Source organism: Daphnia pulicaria, chromosome 6 (genome assembly GCF_021234035.1).
Source record: "Daphnia pulicaria isolate SC F1-1A chromosome 6, SC_F0-13Bv2, whole genome shotgun sequence".
Taxonomy (NCBI): Eukaryota; Metazoa; Arthropoda; class Branchiopoda; order Diplostraca; family Daphniidae; genus Daphnia; species Daphnia pulicaria.
In genome coordinates this window covers 673,197-693,468 of record NC_060918.1, presented here as the reverse complement: position 1 = coordinate 693,468, position 20,272 = coordinate 673,197, and the positions used below count along the sequence as shown (strand labels likewise).

Below are 20,272 nucleotides of genomic sequence, written 5' to 3'. Positions count from 1 at the left end.
CTTGTCCTACTTCACCGATGACTTAGGCCACTTCAGTGGTCGCATCCGTCTGTCGAGACACACCTGTAGTAACTTACCACGGATGATGCCCAGGTACCCGACAATTGACTTATTTTCGTAGATTATCTACTAGTGATCTACTTTGATCTTCTTGCGTTAAACTCTATGTTTGTGTAGTAATTTCAAAATCAGGCCATTCTTGCGCGCAAAGTATTTTTAGACGTTTCTTGTTTCTAACGCTAGATGGCTTTTCGATAATTTTCAGCCGTCAAAACAGTCAGTTTTAGTTACTTTGCACATCTCTTTAAACAGTTATCGGCAGTTATTGTGTGGAAATTTTTTAGTGGTACTGACGATAACTATTCCGCCAACAAAGCTCACTTGTTAAATTTTCGATTTTTGCTTTTTTTTCTACTTCCGGTTTTCTCATTTCAGTCAGTAGTTCAGTAAATATTCATTCTACGCACAAAAGAACCACATATTCGTGATCCTCGTTAAATTTGTGGTAAAGTTCATGTTTTTATTTCTACGTTTTCGTACTTCCGGTTTTGAGAATTTTCCTGAACTATAGTTCAGGAAAATTCTCGATTTTGGCCAAATTTTGGATTTCGTTTAAATCACACTTAATCGACCCCATTTTTCATGGAGATCACGAATATGTGGTTTAATTTTACGACAGCTCAATGGTTAAGGCGCTGTGGTTACTTCCGGTATACTTCCGGAATTTTTTTTTAGACTAGTAAGTGAGCTTTGTTATGCGTTCAGTTCTCAATATTGCAAGCTTGATTTTACGTTTAAAAAATTGCTTCTTTAAATCTTTGAGCTAAAAAACCTGATTATTGTTTCTATCTGTATTATGTAACTTTTATTGGCATGTTCACTTAATAAGAATTTTTTGTCTTTATTCAGGTAATGCAGAGGAGACGTCGAGAAGATTGACACCAAAACGTCGCCAGTATATCCAACATGTCAGCAGCGGATTTGTTGTTGGTAATGTGTTTGTGTTAGTTAACCCGTTGGCTGCCACGCCTTTGTTCTCCCCTAGCTCCTTAGCACGGGCCGCGCTGTTCGGTCTCGTGGTTTACATGCCGCGGGGTCGGACAGTCGCACCAGCCCCAGATTCGCCGAAAGGCCCTGTTAGGCAATGCACCATAGGGACTTCCCCCTTGTCGATACGGTGATGGATTCTAGAGGTTGTGCATTCCATCTTCTCCTATCACCGTGTCAGCCCGGACTTGTCAGCAATGGCAAGTCCCTCTTTGGTCATGGATCCTTCTGACGTGGCGCGTAGAGTAGTAGAAAAACAACCTACGGGTTGTATGGCGTGGCAGCCAACGTGTTAACTATTTGTATGTGTGTATGTTTTTATGTTATGTTATGTTTGTAAAAAGTGGAGGAATTGTGGGTGGAGGTGGGACAATATAAGCAATTCCAAACCAAATTAATATTGATGTCATTTATTTTTCTTTATTTCACTAACTAAGCAAACCCCACCGTAAAATCAAACACAATTACATGGATAAGAATTTTGGATACCATGATATCAGTTTGCAATAACTTTTACTATTTATGAAGAAAAACTGTAGTCCTCATTTCCACCACAAACACCACAATCCAAAATCTTGTCAGGAACAGCCAACCTTTCAGGATAACACCAGCACCACAGACTGGATAGAAGCAGCTCACCACCGATGGAATGCATGCAGTAGCTCATCACACCAATCGTCAGCTGGCTGCAACAAAACCATGAGCACAAAAGACAGCATTGCAGAAGCTCAGACTTCACCTGGCTGTGAAACCTAGTTGACAAATTTCCAATTACTTTATCTCTCGTGCAAAACAACACCAAGACAGGAGTAAAGTTAAATGAAGTGGAATAAAACTATGTGGCCCCTCGTAAAGTCTCAGAAACTTTCCAAAGGGATCTAGAATTTCAATAGAAGTCTAGTAAAAAAACTATTTAAAGTTCAAACCAATGGATGGCAAACATAAAACAACAAGTCCAATTGACTTTTCTCAAAATTCAACACTAAAGCAAAGGGATCTACTATCTGGTCAATAGCTAAAATTTTATCCTTCTAGTTGGAAAGTGGAAAAAAAAATTACTTCTTCTTTAAGTATTTCAGCAAAGGATGGGATGAAACATACAGCCGTTTCACGTTTCACGTAGCAATGGATGACATTTTAGCAGGACAGCAGTCTGAAGCTAGCCATGTGATCATATGATTTGCCCAAATGGAAATAGGCAAGATTTACTGTAAATAAATACATCAATATTTTACACACAGTAAACTTAAATGATCTAAACAAGAATTACCTTATTAATTTCCATCAAAATGTTAAAGATTGAGTACACAACGGCGTCCTCCTCCTGACTCAATGTCTTGGAATAAAATGGCGATTCCACGTCACTCCGATTCATTTTCAGATGTGTCCACCAGGTGGCGGAGTTTCGGGACTAAAATGTAAAAATTTGTTGGGAGTTCTACTGTCGGGATTCTATTGTCGGTATTTTTAATAATATTTAAAAAAAGGAGTTCTTATGTCTTTGGAGTTCGACTGTCGCTGGAGTTCTACTGTCGCAAACAAAGAAAATTTCAAAATTATTTCAAATATTGGGGTTCTATTGTCGGTGGAGTTCTTCTGTCTTTGGAGTTTTGTGGAGATAATGTGGACTTTATCTGTGCCATCTGTGGTTTCTGGTTTTTTTTTTTTTTTTTTTTTTGTAACCAGTACTTTTTGGTCAGATTGTTTTTTTTTTTTTTTTGGTCAGGACCCTAAAATAGCTGAGTTAATACAGTCCACCTTTGATAAATTGTATATTTCCTATGAAAGAAGACCTAATTGGGGAGCACGTAAACATTCACAGTATGTAGGTCTGGGGGGATTATAATAGAGCGGCAGCGTTGTTTTCTTAAGTGTCAAGCGGATGGATGAAACCAAAGAAATTCAGGAAACGAAAAATGTTCACGACGAAAAAACGGTCCGCGTGAACGAGGGAAATGGCCAACGATGTCGACGAGACTGAGAAAATGATAAATTAATTGGAGAATCGGGGTAAAAGATGGAGGTGTTCGCAACGAAGAATGACGAAGGTCCTGATTTCCCTCCCACTCGCCAGTCACCGGTGACCCAGTTGAATAAGTAGACAGTCACCGGCGGGCGGCAGCTCTACGTACACGACATAATATAAAGACAAAAGAAAAAAACAAACCAAAAAAAAAATCGTAATAATAGAGTCGCGAATTGTAGAGGGAAATTGGGGCGATATTACAAGGCTGTACAACAGACCCTGGGGACGTAGATAAGGGAGAGAGAAAAAAAAAGAAATTACAGTACAAAATAATAACCAATTAATCGAAAGAATGGCGGCGCAAACAACAAAAAATATGCAATTGGCCAGCTTCTTCTCATCCAAAAGTGTACAAATGTTTTGTTTTGTTTTTCTTTTCATCCATTCCAGAATGAAAGGTCGGCGAATTTAAAAATGAATGCAGATTTTAAATGCCATTTAAAAAAAAGAAACTGAGTCAAGAGTCTGAGGGCGGAGGAGAAGACTGCATTTGTTTTTAAGTACACGGGGATTAGACGATTGATTGATTCGCTTGAGAATAATAGGACGTGAAGGAATAAGTCTATAAAAAAGCACCACAAGACAGACGACAAATTGAGAAAGTTAGGGGGGGGAGGTGGTTCAAGTCGGTGACGTTGCGGTTTCTCATCCTTGCAAAGTTGAATGGTTTGATTGTGAAATTCGACAATCAAACTTCCGTCATTCATTGCGCCGATCAAAGGGGAGACGAAAGTCGACATCAATCACGCCCTTCTTTTGTTTCGTTACTTCAAAATAATAATCATCAGAATAATAACCAAATGAACTCGGAAGAAAACTAACAACGCATTTTCAAGTGGTGATAAACGCGGCGCCCATTTTTTTTTTATACGACGCCTATTCCATGTACGATCACAATATAGCGTCACGCGTTTTTTTTTTTCCTCATCTCGTTTTAAGTACACCCCACCCCACCCGAAAAATCACTCGATGACAAATAAATAGTACGCCGGGGTTTTTTGTTTTTCTTAAGTATTTTTCGATGTGGAAAAAGAAGAAGAAGAAGTTAAGAAGAAGAAGTGAAATTCCTCTACGGAGAAGAAAATGTGGTGGACAGAGTTCACGATTCGTAACTGTCCCGACTGTCACGTAAATGGCTCGTTACGCCCGGACTTGGAGGGTTACTCAACCCGCTACTGTTGGAGGCGATAGAATGACGTGGACTGCCATTAGTGGCCATATCATGCGGAGTGGAGAAACTAAAGGGGACGTGCTGGCCCGATAGACCGCTACTCGGCGTCATTGGCGTAATCTGACTGCCCTCTGGAGTCCTGTCCAAACGAGAAATAAGAAATAATGTTAACGTCGTTAAAAAGCAATCAAGGCAAAACACCTTGGCCAATAAGTTCGCCTTAAGTTTTTGAATATATACCTGGCTAACGTGGAGGAAGTTAGGATCGGACCAGAAATGTGTAAAGATGGTCGCTGATGAGGCGGGGCCTGAGGAGCTGGTCGTCGGGGCGGCAAACCCGGTAACGGTACACCTTTTTTTGAGCGGTAAATAAAACAACAAAGTCGATTCGAATCAATAAAACTTGGTCAAAAAAATTAGATAAAATTTAATTATTATACCATTATGAACGGAAGACGAATTTCCTGACTGTGATATGGATCTACGGGGAGGCGATGGATCGGCCGGCTGGGGTGGAACGCGAGGAGCAGTTAATTTGCTTCCCGATTGCTGGAACATGCTTCGCACCTGGAGGCCATCGCCATGGTCAATTGCACTTGAAGCTCGAAAAAATACACTGCCGGAACCTACCCTTTGGATGCCTTGCTGTTGTTGTTGCTGCTGCTGCTGTTGTTGCTGCTGCAACGTCATCATGTGTGACGGTGATCCGGTAATACTGGTATTACTCGAACTGGTGGACATGCCTGCAAGGGGGATGGCACCGGGCAGATGCTGGGCGCCCTGGTGGGGCACAAACTGGTCCACCTTGTCCAACTGCGGCAGGTCCAGGAGCCTCTGCATTTGAATCCCGTCGCCGGGACCCATGTGACTGATGTGGTTGAAATTGGACGGCGCCGAGATCATCTTTGAACGGCGATCGTTGTTCCTGGAGTACGGCAAAAATAAACAGGAAATAACATCCAGTGTCGGCCGGACAGAAAATAAAAAAAAACTGCTGTCAATTCCTTACGCTGGTTTCGACGTCCGGTTGTTTTCGCGGACAGAGAATCGCCTCCGCGTCCGTGGCTGATTGCTTCCCGCCCGGCTTTGACCTCCCAAAGTCACTTCGCTCTCTGGGACATTAACGGCGTCGCAAACTATGAAATGGATCAAATTAGAATTTCATGTCAATGAGAAATCGAGTGCATTCTGGTTGATACCTTTGTTGATGTTGCGCAAGTAGACGACGTAAGGCTGTTCGGTGGCGAAGGAGGCCGACAGGAGGCCATTGTGGTTGAGTGGTAGGCAGCGCTTCAAATTGAGTGTCTGGACCCAGTCACCGGTGAAACAGTCGATGACATCGACGTGAGTCTCAGAGTAGATCAGCAAATGGCCGTCGTAGTTGACTGGTGTTGCGCAAAAACCAAACATAAATAAAAATAAAATACACGTGATTAGAAATGAGCTGTTGGAAACGGCTGGATGAAAAATGGTACCGATGGCCAAAGGCGGGGCTGGATACATGATCTCCTTCTCACGCGATTTGCGCCCCTGGTAGTCGACGTAAATGGCCAGCGTGGAAAAGACCAGAAGGAATTCTTGGCTGTTGATCTCGACGGCCCGCAGGGCGTCCAGCGGGTGGTGGGCAATGAACGAGATGCTGGGATGCTCCGATTGGACGAGCGACATCGGATGCTGGTCGCCCATCAGACTGTAAACGGCGAAGCCCGACGGGTAGCCCACAACGAGCCGCCCGTCCGATATCACGTTGAGGCACTGGGCTGGCGTTGGTAACAGGATATCCCGGAGTCTCTTATGACGCGCCTTGGTCCGTGTGATCTCAAACAACAGCACCTGGGCGACACGACACGTTTCAAAAAAAGTTGAAATATGAAAACAAAAAAAAACTCAAAACTAAATGGGCGGGCCGCGGATCAAAAACCAACCTGTCGCTTGACGGCGACGCAGAGACAATAGACGGCCGCTTGGGTGCCGTGTCCTTGGCGCAGGATGCCGGTGGTGAAACTGATGCAGGCTTTGGTATCGGCCACTTTAATCCACTCGACGTCGTCACCGTCGAGCGCCCGAACTGGAACTAGCCGGACGTGATGCTGCTTACCGCAGATGACGACCAGCAGCTGCTCTTCGGGCAGGTAATCAATTTGGTAAATGCGTTTGCTCTCGCCCACCCGAGCGATTTCTATTCCAAGAGAGAGAAAATATAAAAGGAATTAGCAAAAATGGGAAAAAACAATCCGACTGGAACGTGACAAAGGAGTTGGCACCACCTTCGCGATCGAGGTCGATGCAGAGCAATCCTTCTTCGGTGCCGATGGCTAAACGGTCGGTATCGATGACTGCGCCACTTCCGGCAGTCTTGATTAGGGTGATGGAATTGTCCATGACCTCCTTGGGCTTGAAGACGGCCCGATTGGGCAATTTGTTGCGCTTCAGGATGCGATGCAATTCGTTGAGAGCCACGACCCATTTCGTCTTTTCACTCTCCGTGTCGGCCAGCATCAGCAAATGGTTGCGCAAACCGGGCGGGTCCATCATGGAAGTGCTCACCTGTAAAAGTCCAGGAAGAGAAAAAGAAACCAGAAAAAAAAACAACATTAGAGACAATGAAACAAATTTTGTTTGTTTGTTTTGTAAATGTGAATGAGACGGACCCTGAAAATGCAAGGGATATCCTTCTTGTTGGCGTGGATGACGTCCGAATCGCGGACAGAGCTGACCTCAAACTGCTCGTCTCGCATGTCCAGCACCTGTGAAACGGACACGGACGGCTGGGCGTTGCGTTCGGCCGAGATGTCGTAGAGGAAGAGTTTGAAGTCGCAGACGACGACAAACTGGCGCAGCCATCCCTTCTTGACTCCGCCCGGCTTGGGCACTTTGACGTAGCCCTCGTAGGCCGTGCCGATGCCGCGGGTGGGATCGATGCCCAGCGGCCGCTTGGTCTGGTCGGTGGGCAGCGGGCAGAGCGGCGGGACTTTGTCCTTGCAGGAGACGTGACAGGCGAAGCCGCAGACTTCGCAGACGACGCCCTGCCGGCTGAGGCCGACCATGAGCGACGTGCAGTGATTGCACTTGAGCGGCGACGGGAAGGAGCGCACCAGGAACTGGTGCGACTTGGAGCGCAGCGACAAGGTGCTCGTCAGCGGCGAAGAGTGCAGCAGCGGCATCGATCCGGCGCTGCTGTTGGACTGCGGCGACGGATGAGACAAGTTGAGCGTCTGCTGCAACTGCATCTGCACCTGCAACATGTGCTGGTTCTGCGACATGTCCACCATTCCGGAACCCTGTCGGCCGTCCGAAGGAAATAAAATAAAACATTAGTTTGAAATTATTTGAGCGGGTGATTTTTAATTTGTAGACGGACCTGCATGATGTGTCCGCTGCTTCGGTCCATACTGCGCTGGCCGAAAGGCGATCCGCCGTTGTTGCCGCCGTCCGTCTGGCTCGGCTGCCCGGGATGTAGCGGACTGATGTGGTGCGACGGGCCACTTTGTACGGGGCTACTGAGATCCGAGGCCGATTTGTTGCTGCTGCTCAGCACCGACGGGGCCCGATTGTCTTCGATGTCGCCATCCTCGCTGTCGGCCGAGGCCGCACGCCCTCTGATGGAGGACTCCTTGAGGAACTGCTCCAGGAACGACATCTGCGAGATGGGTCTGTCCAAAACTATCCAAAGAGAAACGAGACGAGAGAGACAAAAGAAAAAAGGGGGAAACCCAGAGAAAATAAAACAAATGAGCAAATCAACAACAACGCAACCAAAACTACATTTTCCAATAATTGAAAACAACAACAGCCGTCAGGATTCTTTTTGCTTTAAATGGTAAATGGACAAGGGGTCAAGATTTCTCGGCATTATTGTGCGGATGGAAACTGAGAGGTGGTAGAGGCCAAGTCCAGTACGCCAACAATCATTTAAAAATGAAAGAAAATTGAATCAATAATAGCAAAATGGCGTGAGATAAAAACACTGCCCTCAGGAACAAAAATCTTTCGATCCTTCCTCCCGCCCCACCATCTCTCTCTCTTTTGCTATTGGGTGTGTATGTGTGTGTTAATGGTGCGGAGCGGCTAAAAGAAAAAGGGAGGGCCGATTAGTTTTTTTATAAATCTGTTTGGGGCGGAATAATTCCGGATTCCGGGGGGATTGTGCGTCACACAAGTCACGGCGGGGGGGGAGTGAGTGGAATCAATAAAAGAAAAAGCTCATGCCCACTATGTGACGACGACACAAATGGACGGAAGTGGGGAAAAACGGGATAATAAAAAAGAAAGTGCGTGGGATGGATGGAACCGGACAATAGAGGCGGATGTGGGGGAGAGACCAGCAATCAGCCATTACATCCAGCACAGACACAGGCACTAGTAGTAGCAGCAGCAGCACATGATGGCATCAAATAATCAATATAAGTAGCACATCTTTTTGGATTGGAGTCAATGGATGCTTTGGATTTTGGCGATTTTTTGTTTTTGGGGTTTTTCTTGATTTGTTTCTTTACCGGAATTTTTTCTTTTTCGAAAAGTGTCGCCTCCGAGTGTGATCAAAGTGCCTCGAAACACAACAACCGGAAAGTGTAGGAGAAAGTACAGATTTGTCGCTTGCACCAACGAACCGGCGGACCACCGAAGGGCGATCCGGACCCAGGAGAGAAGAGAAGTGCCGAGCCCCCTTTTTTTCGTTTTTGTTTTTGGGTTTGTGTTTGTTTTGTAAAAGAAAATGTTTGTTTGGTTTTTGTTTGTTTTTTCTTCTTTTCAGACAAAAGAGACGGACGGACGGACGGACAGAGAGAATAGGAGAAGAAGAATCAAGGCTTTTCAAGGAAGTACAGATTGGCTTTGGTTTTGGCGGATAGAAAAAGAAGACGATAAGGCGGATGGATGGATGGAAGGAGTTGGGTATAAGGCGAATTTTTCTTTTTCTTTTTTTCCATCTCTGATCAAATTGGATAAGGTGAAAATAGCTGAAAGCTGGCCAGCCTTTTGACTAGTTGGAGAACAAGGAATTTGAGTGGATGTGTGTAATGTTTGTTTTGTTTGTCTTCTTTCCATTTCGGATGAAAGAGTGGGAGGAGGAGAATAAAGGGAAAAGGTGGAGCCACAGCGCGCTTAAATTCTCTTGATTATGGGGGGTCTTTTTTTTGTGGTAATAAACGTTTTTCTTTTTTTTTTCTTTACAAAATAAAATTGAAAATTGAAATTCCTTTTTTTTTTAATCTTTTTTTTTTGTGTGTGTGTCTGTTTGTGTTTCGTTTTTTTTCCCAGTCAAATTGTCTACATGAAGGCACGGACCAGCAGGACGACCAAGCCCCACAGGCAGCTGGTCAAGCCTAGGAAGACGGGAATTTTGACTAAGAAAATTTGGGAAATTAAAAAAATAAAAAGAAAAAAACCGAAGAGAATTGTGTGTGTGAAAAAGGAAAATGAATAAAGGAGGGAGAAAAGAAAGAAAGAGAAAAAAGAGGATTAGATCGTTAAAACCCAAAAAACTTGAAAAATTCAAAAAATAGAAAAACTAAATAAAGAGATCCGTCAATATTGCTGGAAGCAAGCTTTTTCTTTCAACTAATCAAATCAAAAATTGGAGGGAGAACAAATTAAAAATGGGAAGAAATTAAAATAAAAGGGACAAACGCTTTTCTGGTGGTACTAAACTTTCCCCTTCCGCTCTCCCATCCATAAATGGAATTATTAGCCATTCGCGGTACGTAAAAGCATCAGCATAACAATTAGCAGCATCATCATCATCATCACACACCTGGTTATCACTTGGGTAAGAGCTGGGGAGGGGGAAAATGCTAAAAAAATTCGTCAAAAACCAAAATTACAGAAGCCTTTTTAATGTTTGTTCTTCTTCTTTTTTTTTCGCTGTGCATATTTTTGTGCGGGAATAGGACGGGAGGTATCGAATGAGGGAGGGGGGGGGGCATCAGGTGGGTGCAGTGTGGAAGGAATGGACGGCTGTGCCAGAAGAAGGGTGTAAAAAAAAAGAAAAGAAATAGATTTAGAAAGAAAAAAAAAATGATTAAAAACAACAGTAACAAATTTTTGTAAGAAAAAGATTTGATAGTGAAGAATCAACCGATTCTCATTTGTTTTCGTTGGGGTCGAGCCACACTACAAGGAGATGAAAATATTATCGAGTGCGAAGGGGGATGAGAGAGGGTATCGAGCCTCATACGGATTCAGAAAATCGCAATCCAGCACAAAATTCAAACAATTCGATTTTTACAAGGGGTTGCCATTTTGGGGGAAATAATTTTTTTTTCGGTGGGGGGGGGGATTGTTTTTTGGGGAATCAATTTCATCATCCTCTAAATAAATGGTTTCTCTCTTTCACTATTTCGAAACTTGTCAATTTGCTCAAATACTTACATCCGTCTCCGGATTCAAGGCGTTGTTGCATCTCTTTCATTTGCGAATCCTTCCGCACCAGCTCGCGGGCCAGTTCCTCCCGCTGCTGTTTCACTTCCCACAATTCCCTATTTTTTTTTCCAAAATTCACCAAATGAAATTCCAATTCACTTTGATTGATTGATTCCAAAAAATGAAATTACTTTTGCATGGCGATGAAATCGGCCCGTATCTGAGTCAACTCTTCCCGGATCGATTCCTTGGCCTGGATCTCTGACTGGAGGCTACTCTGCAAATTCAATATCTCCATTTTGTCTAATTTCTGAGATCGCCGGTTCTTCCAGTTCTTTTCCTACAAATTACAAATAAAAATTCGAATCAATCAAAAAATTGAATTCCACTAAAAGGGGGAGGTAATGTTTGGGGCGGATCGTTTGTCTCACGTTGCTGGGTGTTCCGCCGACGCCCTGCGTCTTCAAGTTCTCCATCTCTTCCGTCATTTTGCTGGTCAGGGCTTGCAGGTAACCTCGGGCGTCTTTCTCGTCGCTGACCCACTGGATGATCTCCGAGATTTGAGCCTCCCACTGGGCCACGGCGGCCTGTTTGCTGCGCAGCTCCGACAGCTCTTCCTCCATGGCCCGTTTCTCGCTCTGCAGCCGGAGGCAAGAGTCGGAGAAGCGCTCCAGCTCGGCCACGACCCGCTTCGTGTCCTCCAGCAGCAGCTGCTTCTCCCGCTCGTGGGCCCTCCGCACTTCGACGATGACTTCCTCGTTCTCGACGGCGCTCTCCTGCCTCGATTGCTCCACCTTCTCCTTGAGCAGGGCCGACTCCTTCTCGTAGGTGGCCCGCATGTTGTCCGCCTCCAGGAGCTGGTCGTTCAGGGCGCTCAGCTCGGCGGCGTGACGAGAGCTCAGCTGACTGGCCAGCTCCTTGTGCTGCATCTCCTGTTTCTCCAGCTCGGATCGCAACCGCAGGAGCTCCTGGTTGAGTTCCATCGAGTTCATGGCCGCCTCACCAGCCTGGGCCTTCTGCTGCAGCCGCTCCATGTCCTCGTGGAGGGAGCGGGCGTGCTCTTCCGCCCTTTCACGCAGTCTCTTCTCCCGCACCACGTCGGCCTGCAGCTCTTCCGCCCTGGCCTCCAGGTCGCGGCGCAGCTTCTCGGCTCGACGCAGGTCGTTCCTGAGCGCGTCCATCTTCTGGAGCGTCCCTTCCAGCTCCTCCTCCTTGTCTCGTACCTGACGCGACAATTTGGCCTTTTGCTGGCGCAGTTCAGACAACCTAAAATCAAACCAATTTCCATTTTTTAAAACAAATCCATTCAGTTCATATCTTTTTTTCTCTTTTTACTTGTCCGAGACTTCCGTGTATTCCGTCATGGCCAGTTTGCGTTGTCCGATGGCGTCTTTCAACTCCTTGGATTGCAGCCGCAGCTTTTCTTGCGTGTCGGTCATCTCCTGTGAACAGGATAAAGATAAAGAGGCCGATCGATTAGAGCGTTCCACAGTTTTTGATATTTATTATTGATCATACCCTGACGAGCTCATCTTTTTCTTGCTTCCACTGGCGCTGACTCTTTTCCATTTCCTTAATCTTTTGGCTTTTCTCGCCTTCGCTCAGCTCGAAATCTTTCTTCATTAGGGCCGACATTTCCTTGCCCGTCTGCTCCGCCCTGGACAACTGCTGCATCAGCTCTAACGAAAGGCACAGCCGGACGAGAAGAACCAGATGAGTTTGATAAAAGCAAAATTGGAGCTGAATAGGAGACGGATTACCTCCGTTGCGCTTCGTCAGCTGATTGACTTCGTCCTGTAATCGGCGGACGTCGTTGTTGTTGCCGGACGGGTTACCGCCGCTCCCTGGGCCATCGCCGGAGCCATTTAGGGCCGCCGGGGCGGCGGCGCAGGCGACTGAAGCGGCTGCGTGAGTCAGGGCAGCGGTGGCGGCGGTGGATGCGACGGAGGGCGTGTATCCGTCGCCGGTTCCGTTCGAGTGGATGAGCAACCGGTTCATGTCCGTCAGCAAACTGTCGGCAACGATTAAAGTGTGACGGTTATACATGGACAGGCTGGGGAATGAGAAAAAGAAAAAGACTTTTGACAGCGATGACGACATTTTTACCTGCCCTGGGTGTAGGTGAAGCCGAGGAAAGGGAGGTGGAGGGCGCTGAAGACGGAATTGGCCGTCGGCGGAAGGACGTCGGCGCTGCGGAGATCCGTGTCGTCGACATCGAAATTGGACGTGTCCGTCGGACTGCTCACTTCCGGTATGTAAGGAGCCGTGCTGTCGCGAATGTTGTCCCAGTCGATGCCGGAAAACCAAGGATGATTCTGGCAACGGAAATTGGACAACACCATTAAAATTCGATCCTCTTTTCACATGAAATTTGAATTTTAAAAAAGAAAAGAAACTCGCCTGGAAATCGCTGAGGCCATTTTGTCCTAGACGATACTCGGCACTGCAAATGAGTCTCCTCATCAAATCCTTGCCATCTTCAGACACTTCCAGGCCGGAATCCGTTGGGAAATCGAAGCAGCTCTAATATTTAAAAAAATAAAAATAAAATGAACCAATTAGAAATTTAAAACCCGTTAATGTTAATTTAAAAAAATGAAGGACAGACAAAATCAACAAAAACAAATCAAATGAAAGGGGGGCGATGTTGTTGGTATTAGCTCATTGGTGGAATTGAGTCGTCAAAGTGGATGAAGGATACGGGACATTCGATCCGGCTGTCAGAGTCAGAGGTCATTTGATCGCGTTGAAAACATTAGACACACACACACACAGAAACGGACGGACCTTGTGATTCATGATGCGGCCGTAGGTTTCCACCAGGGATTCGGCGTAGAAGGGCGTCTCTCCGTAGAGCATCTCGTACATGCACACGCCCAGCGACCACCAGTCACATTCCGGGCCGTAGCGTCCTTGGCCGTCCTCCATCGCCTGGAAATGAGCATCGCCCACATCGACACCCGACCAAAAAAGAGAAAAACGAAACAAAAAAATTAAGAAAAAACACGAAAATACCATTAGAGACGCCTAAGGAAAACTGCCAATGCCAAATTAAGTGTAGCGCGGACGCACACACACACACATAAGACGGCCCGGATGCAAAGAAATAAAAAAAAGAAAACGGGCGAAATGTGCACGAAATAAATTCGACGGTTAGAGGAGATTTTTGGCAACCGTACACGCGCCATTAAATACTTAAGCCGGCGCCATTTTTTTTCCACCCCCCCCATCTACGTCGTCCGTCCTTAAAATAACGACGGCGTGGGGATGTGATGTGAAATTCCGGGGCCAATCTGGAAATTTGTTTTGATATTATCATTTTGTTACGCACCCGCAGGATTTCGGGAGAGATGTAGTCGGGAGTGCCGATGGCCACGTTGCTCTGGACCGTTCCGTCCTCTCTGAGTCTGAGGCAGGATCCGAAATCGGCCAGGCGGATGTGTCCGTTGGCGTCGAGGAGGACGTTGTCGGGTTTGATGTCGCGGTGGACGTAGCGCAGCCGGTGGATCGAGTCGATGGCCAGCACCATTTCGGCCAGGTAGAATTTGGCCATATCCTCGGGCAATCGATCCTCAAACTTGGACAGGAGCGTCAACAGGTCACCGCCGCAGTAATAATCCATCACCAGGTACTACAAGAGAAAAAAAAAAACAGAAAATAACAAACAAAAACAAAATGAAAATGGTCAAGTCTTTCGTCTTTGACCGGTGCATTGCCAAAACTGCAATCGTTTCTTACGTTCGGTAATAAATAACGAGGAAGATGATTTACAATCACATCGACAGAAAAAGAATATCTCCCAAACCCCCCCTTACCATCTCTGTGCATGGCTTTATCTCTCATCCCGATGAATATTTACGCTTTCTTCTTGCTTCTTCTTCCCCCCTCGCCTAAAAACTGAGCCCATGTCTTCTTCTTCTATTTTTCTGACTGCCTGATTTACGATCCTCTTTCACCGACTCTATTTGTTTTTCTTTCTCTCCTCTCAAGTCGTTGGCCCGTCCGTCACAAAAATTACCAACAGACGAAATGGAAAGGGCAAGGCCAAAAAAGAAGAAAAGAGAAAAACTTTGTGTGTGTGTGTGTGCTCACACGTTATGCGGTGCGGTCGGTCACACAAAAGTTGCGTGACGGCCAGTTACGGGCGCCCCAGCGCAAAAGAGAAAAATTTCTTCTTCTTCTAGAAAATGTGTCTGCAGAAACGCTTCCGCTTGAAGGATTCTCGCCTAGACGACGCCATGGTGCAATGTATGCTAACATACACACACATCCATCCCATCCACCCAGGTGGTGTAAAGATATTGACGCTCCACGGACCAAGCGCCAGTCCCCCCCAAAAAGAAACAAGGACCGACGGACGGAAGAGAAATGTAGCCGTAAATAGAAACACCACGCACGCACTGCAGTCGAGTAGAGAGAGGGGGGGTTGAACAAGGTTCGGCTCCTTCTTCTTCTCTCTGGCACACTTCAAAAAAAAAGGGCGAGTCCTTTTCGGGACGAATAATTCCGCACACAAAACCATTCGGGAGACACGCAGACGCCCTTATTGCATCGACTATCGTCTTATTTGTCTTGGTCGGGAGAGGGGGGCCACGGAGTCAAATCGAACGCGAGAGGATGAAACAGCTGCCCGCTCAGCAGACACACAAGGAAAAGGAAGGAAGGAAGGAAGTAGGGCCAGCTGCTGCTGCTGCTGGGCTGGCTCCTGTATACCATCCGACACCGTGCAAGTGGGAAGAAATGAGGTTTTTCGTTTCATTTCCAGCAATTGGGGAGAAAGAAGGAAGGAGAAGCCCCTGCAATATGTCTGGAATGCGTTTCCTTTTCGTCGATTCTTTTTAGGGTTGTTGGTGTTGTTGTTGTTTCACGGAATTATTGATTTTTATTTGTTTTTCCTGGTCTTCAAACTTTTTTGTTTCTTTTTTGTTTTTTCCCTGTGGCCAGCATCTCCTCCTTGTTGCCATTTGTAGTAAAAAGAAGAAAAGAAAAGAAGAAAACTGTTATTTGGTGTGGACACGGTTTTCTTGTCATCCAAAACCCTGCCGACTACTTCTTCTTCTTCTTTCCCCCCTGATGACGACAGACCGCACACGGGCAACCAGCCGGAAGTGGTCGACGCAACCGAGTCAAGCGTTACGCTCAGAAAAAAAAAGGGAAAATTCAAATTATCTCATCAAGAGCGGCCAGCCCAGACAACCGCCACCTCCTCCTCCTCATTACGACAAAGAGTTGAGTGTCTCCGCTATTTGATCTCTCCATGAAAAAAAAAGGGGGGGAAAAGAATCAAATAAAATAAAATTCGAATCTACACCACAAAACACAACAACCAAATTCCAGCCAAACAACAACCACCCTGTTGTCTGGCCATTTTGTTTGAGCTGTTTTGGGACGATAAAGACGTCACCGCGATCAAAAGGGAAAGTCAGCAATGAGATCACAAAGCCGGCATTTTTTTTTCCTTTCCTTGCTGTATAATGTGTTTTAGCACAAAAAAATAGCTGGGCAAAATGCCAGCCGGGCGAACTACTAATTTAAAAAAAAGTTCCTTGCGAGAGAGCGGGGACAAGGACACACACAACACCCGGTCGGTGTTGTTGTTGCTTATTATTATCTGTTGCGCTTTTAGTTATTTAGTTTTACCAGATTGTTCTCGTCCTGGAAGGCGTAGTGAAGGTCGGTGATCCAGCGTCGATCCCCGCGCACAAGGACGTCTCGCTCCTCGTGAAAGCAGGCGGCTTCGGCCCGCTTGAGCATCACCCACTTGTTGAGGATCTTCATGGCGTAGACGCGCTCCGTGTGCCGCAGCTTGACGACGCACACCTCGCCGAAAGCCCCGCGACCAATCACTTTGATCAGCTCGAAATCGTCGCGCGTCAGTCGCAGGCTCTTGATTTGGCTCACGCTCGGTTTCACTGCGCAAAATGAATAACAAATTAATTGAAATCAAATTCAAATTTTTTTAACATTATGCAAATTTTAGTTCTTTTTTTTTGGTTGGGTAGGGATTCGTGTCTTCCGCTCGACAGCCAAATAAAATTTGGTAACCAGCCGGATGGCGCAATTCTCTCCCTTCCTTCCTTTTTTCCTCCCGCAAAGCCTTTTGTTTGTTTGTTACACGAAACAACAACAACAACAACATCACACAATGTGTAGGCATAATGGAGTAGATTACAACCGACTATCACGCTCCAACAACTCTCCCGGCCGTCGTTCAAAATATTTAAAAAAACACGTACACTCCACCCATCCATCCCTCTATACTACACCAACCCTTTTTTTCCTTTACCTCTCTCTCTCTCTCCGGTACTTTTCGTTATTATTTATTTATTTTCTCTTTTATATTTCGTCACCCATAGCTGAAAAAGTGGAGAGAGGGGAGAAAGAAAAAAAAGAGAGTCGTCGGCTTCACACACACTGGGCTTTTATGCTAATATGTAGATTTTCACTAACGCGTGACGCACGGGAAGTCAGGTGTGTAGCGGCTGGAACTTGACGTCATCGTTTACAAGAGGAAGAAATAATAAACAGAGGAGGAGGAGGGAATGAATTAAACCAAAAATGAAAATGGACGTACTCAGTTCGAGAAAGTCGGAAACGGTTTTCTCCCGGCGGAGAGCCGAGGTGAAACACTCGTCGTAGAGGACGAGCAGAGCGTCGAGTAGCGTCTCGACGCTGATGGTAATGGTTGACGTCGATGACGACGACGACGAAGATGTGGCGGCCGTGGTGACGGCTCCATCCTCTCCGCTGGTCAACAGCAGCCGCTCCAGCTGTTTGAGGCGTCGCTCCACCGGCGACAGGTCGGCCGCCATCACCGACCCTGCAGCCGACGCCGCCGCAGCCATTAACCAATCAAAACTTGTTTTCTTCTTCTTCCGCTCGTTTTGGGCTCCTTTGATCTCGACCGTCGACGACGACGACGACGTCTGATGTCAATTTTTTCCACCCACTATTTCAACACACACACACACAACACACACACAGAAGAGCCAAACGGTCACGGAAATGGCAATCGTCAACACCGACTGCTGCCGACTGTCGGGGTGACTGGACACATCCTTGATGCTTCAGCTCGAATCTGCCAAATCAAAAGGAGAAGAAAAATTAGAAATCAAAATAAACTAAAAATGTTGAGCAATTAACACACACGCAGATAGAAAATGTTATCCAGTAGACTCGGTTGTAAAACGAGCAGCAGGAGCGAGGAGCGTTCCTCCCGCTATTTCATTTTTCCAGTTACGACCCCCCTCCTCGTTTACGTACAAACAGGGAGACAAGATCAGTTTCTCTCTCTCCCACTCTCACACGCACGCAGCGGGAGAGGAGGAGGACGACGACGTCGCCCCGGCCAAAAGGCCCCAGCATTTGCGGCGTCTGAATGGGAAGAAAAAGGAGGAAAGAAGAAGAAAAACTTGAACGTTTTTCAGCCAAGTTTCTTTTCTTTTTTTCAGAAAAAAAAACCAAGAGGGAGAATATCTATCCCACACACACACACACACAACCCTCCCTTTTGACTTGCCTTCCACCTACACCCGACAACCCGATTTATTTATACATCTCACTCCCTCCCCGCTTAAACCCCTAGCGCTCAGCCGGGAGGAGTTCGGCAGGGCCATCCGAACGACCGACCCAACTGTGTGCTGCCCCTCGTATTTATGTACACACACACACATATTAGATGTAAGAGAGAGATATATATATACTACTCTCTGTCTTTTGGCTATCCTGCGGGATGACTACCTCGGCCAGACTAGTGCTTAGGTGAGGAGGCCAGGAGGAGGAAAGATGGAGGGGGTCGACAAGAGTTTTTCAAAAAGAGACATTCCATCACTGTTGGTACGGCGGAGGGTTTTTTTTTCTTTTTCTCTTTTTCTTGGCCGTCTGCACGGTCCAGTTTCTCTTCTTTCTTTTCTAGTTGTGTAGTAAATAAATAGCCCCCGTGTGCAATAATTGCATCGGCGTTGACGGATTCCAACAGGAGCTAGTTCCAAAACAAATTCCTTTCCTTTCTTTATTCCCATCGTATATAAATATCGCCTGATCGCCAAACACTTTAATTGTCGTCGTCCATTTTTCGAGGGGGGCCCGTTATTTCTTTCCGATGGCTACGCTTCTCCGGACGGGAATTGGTAAAAAAAAAAATCGAAATAAAATAAAAAGAGATTTTTTTTTTTACTTTCTTTCCCACATTTAAAAGTTAGTTCTTTTTTTGTGTGTCTTGACGACGACGACGCCAGGGAAACGAGTCAAACCGGGTAACAACTACGCACACACACACACACAGAGAGAAAGAGAAATCATCCGTAGCTAAGGAACCAGCCAACTCTTCCGCATAACCGCCCGTCTCCCCCGCATCGGCCCGACGCTCTGTGTGTGTGTGTTTCTTTTTCTTTATTTCCTCCCGAATGCGAAGTCACGATTCAGGTGCTACCCTCTCACCAACCTCTTCTCGTTATTTTCCTACACCTCCCCCTTTCACACACACACCACACTTGGTGTGTGTGTACACTCTGGCATCACCTTATGTAGACATGATCAACACTGGCGAGCCAATCGTTTCAACTTCCTTAAAGACACTTTCCATTACGTACACAGAGCAAAAGGACAGCAGACATATCGTCTTTGTCGTCACACTATCGGCAATCACACAACTCGAATGGGGAGAGAAAAGTTGGCATCAGGCACAGCCAGGCACGACAGCCAGGAATATTGATTACGAGGCCTTTAGGAGGAGCAGCACCCACATCTCTATCTGTTGGTTACGATGTGGGTGCTTTGCAAATGCTGTCCTGACTGCAGCACGCAGGCTGAGTAATAATTTTCATGGTAAACACTCCACGGGGCTGTATATCAGCAGATTAGATTACATGACACACTCTCTGCCAGTCGTTCAGTCGGATGTTGTTGAGCACCCTATAAAAAAAATGGAAATGCCAGACCCATAACTTGCCTGTCTGGACCGACCTGTCTGTTTTGACTGGGATGTTTGGGACGGAAAAGTGATAAGTGTAGTCGACATTGAAAAGAAACTCTTGGCATACCATACCTGGTGTCGTAGTTTGATCAGCTGGCCAATACACTTCAGGTTCCAAGTGAATTGTCTTTTTATCAGCTCATCATCTTACGGCCAGATCCAAAGTCCGTGGCAATCTCACTAAAAAAGGAGTTGATTGTGTGGAGATGAAAACCCAACACGTCGAAAGAGAAAATATGAAGCCGTCAGCACACAGGCACGAAGTGAAATACCGTTCAACACACTCGAGATTTTTCCGTCTTGTGTTTTTTTCCCTTTAGATTTGTCTAGACATTCTTTTTCGGCTGTGTGTATGCGCGGCGTATGAGTAAGAGCCCCGTTCTGCCTCACGGTGGAGTTACAAATTAAAACACTAAAACAAACTTAAAAAAAAAACATTCGAATCACTTGAGAAAATGGCAATAACCATGGGCTGAACGGGGCGGTGGGTTCAGTCCCAACACAACAGAACTTGCAGAATCTCAGGCTCGTCTTCGTCACGCGAAGCCATTGACAGAACTCTACGAGGTACACACACACAGGCAACACCCAACCTCTTCCACTCATAGGGAAATAAAGTATACTCGGCTGCGACCAGCCGAGCTAAATGCAACCGTCGGATATACTTGGGAACTGAGATCACAATTTAATCTGC

At 46.2% G+C, this 20,272-nt stretch overlaps 1 protein-coding gene across 5 annotated transcripts; it reads right to left on the bottom strand.

Annotated features, from left to right (window-relative positions):
- Window positions 1-1,441: 1,441 nt before the first annotated feature.
- On the bottom strand, window positions 1,442-20,109 carry LOC124343428 (serine/threonine-protein kinase MRCK alpha-like). Of its 5 annotated transcripts, none has more exons than XM_046796725.1 (26): window positions 19,651-20,109; window positions 17,179-17,682; window positions 16,245-16,516; window positions 13,936-14,235; window positions 13,392-13,535; window positions 13,005-13,127; window positions 12,711-12,919; window positions 12,365-12,615; window positions 12,123-12,283; window positions 11,940-12,046; window positions 11,036-11,870; window positions 10,796-10,944; window positions 10,614-10,720; window positions 7,606-7,907; window positions 6,896-7,525; window positions 6,512-6,791; window positions 6,170-6,423; window positions 5,720-6,077; window positions 5,444-5,629; window positions 5,254-5,380; window positions 4,875-5,169; window positions 4,685-4,811; window positions 4,485-4,596; window positions 2,318-4,383; window positions 2,107-2,255; window positions 1,442-1,799 (listed from the first exon to the last, which is right to left on the bottom strand). In XM_046796725.1, exons 2-24 carry the CDS (start codon window positions 17,447-17,449, stop codon window positions 4,173-4,175), a joined length of 5,811 nt encoding a protein of 1,936 aa, XP_046652681.1. In that variant the 5' UTR covers window positions 17,450-17,682; window positions 19,651-20,109; the 3' UTR covers window positions 1,442-1,799; window positions 2,107-2,255; window positions 2,318-4,172. The 5 variants fall into 5 exon arrangements, with proteins under 5 accessions (XP_046652681.1, XP_046652682.1, XP_046652683.1 ...); XM_046796726.1 differs by having other exon boundaries at window positions 2,149-2,255; XM_046796727.1 differs by having other exon boundaries at window positions 2,107-2,206.
- Window positions 20,110-20,272: the final 163 nt, after the last annotated feature.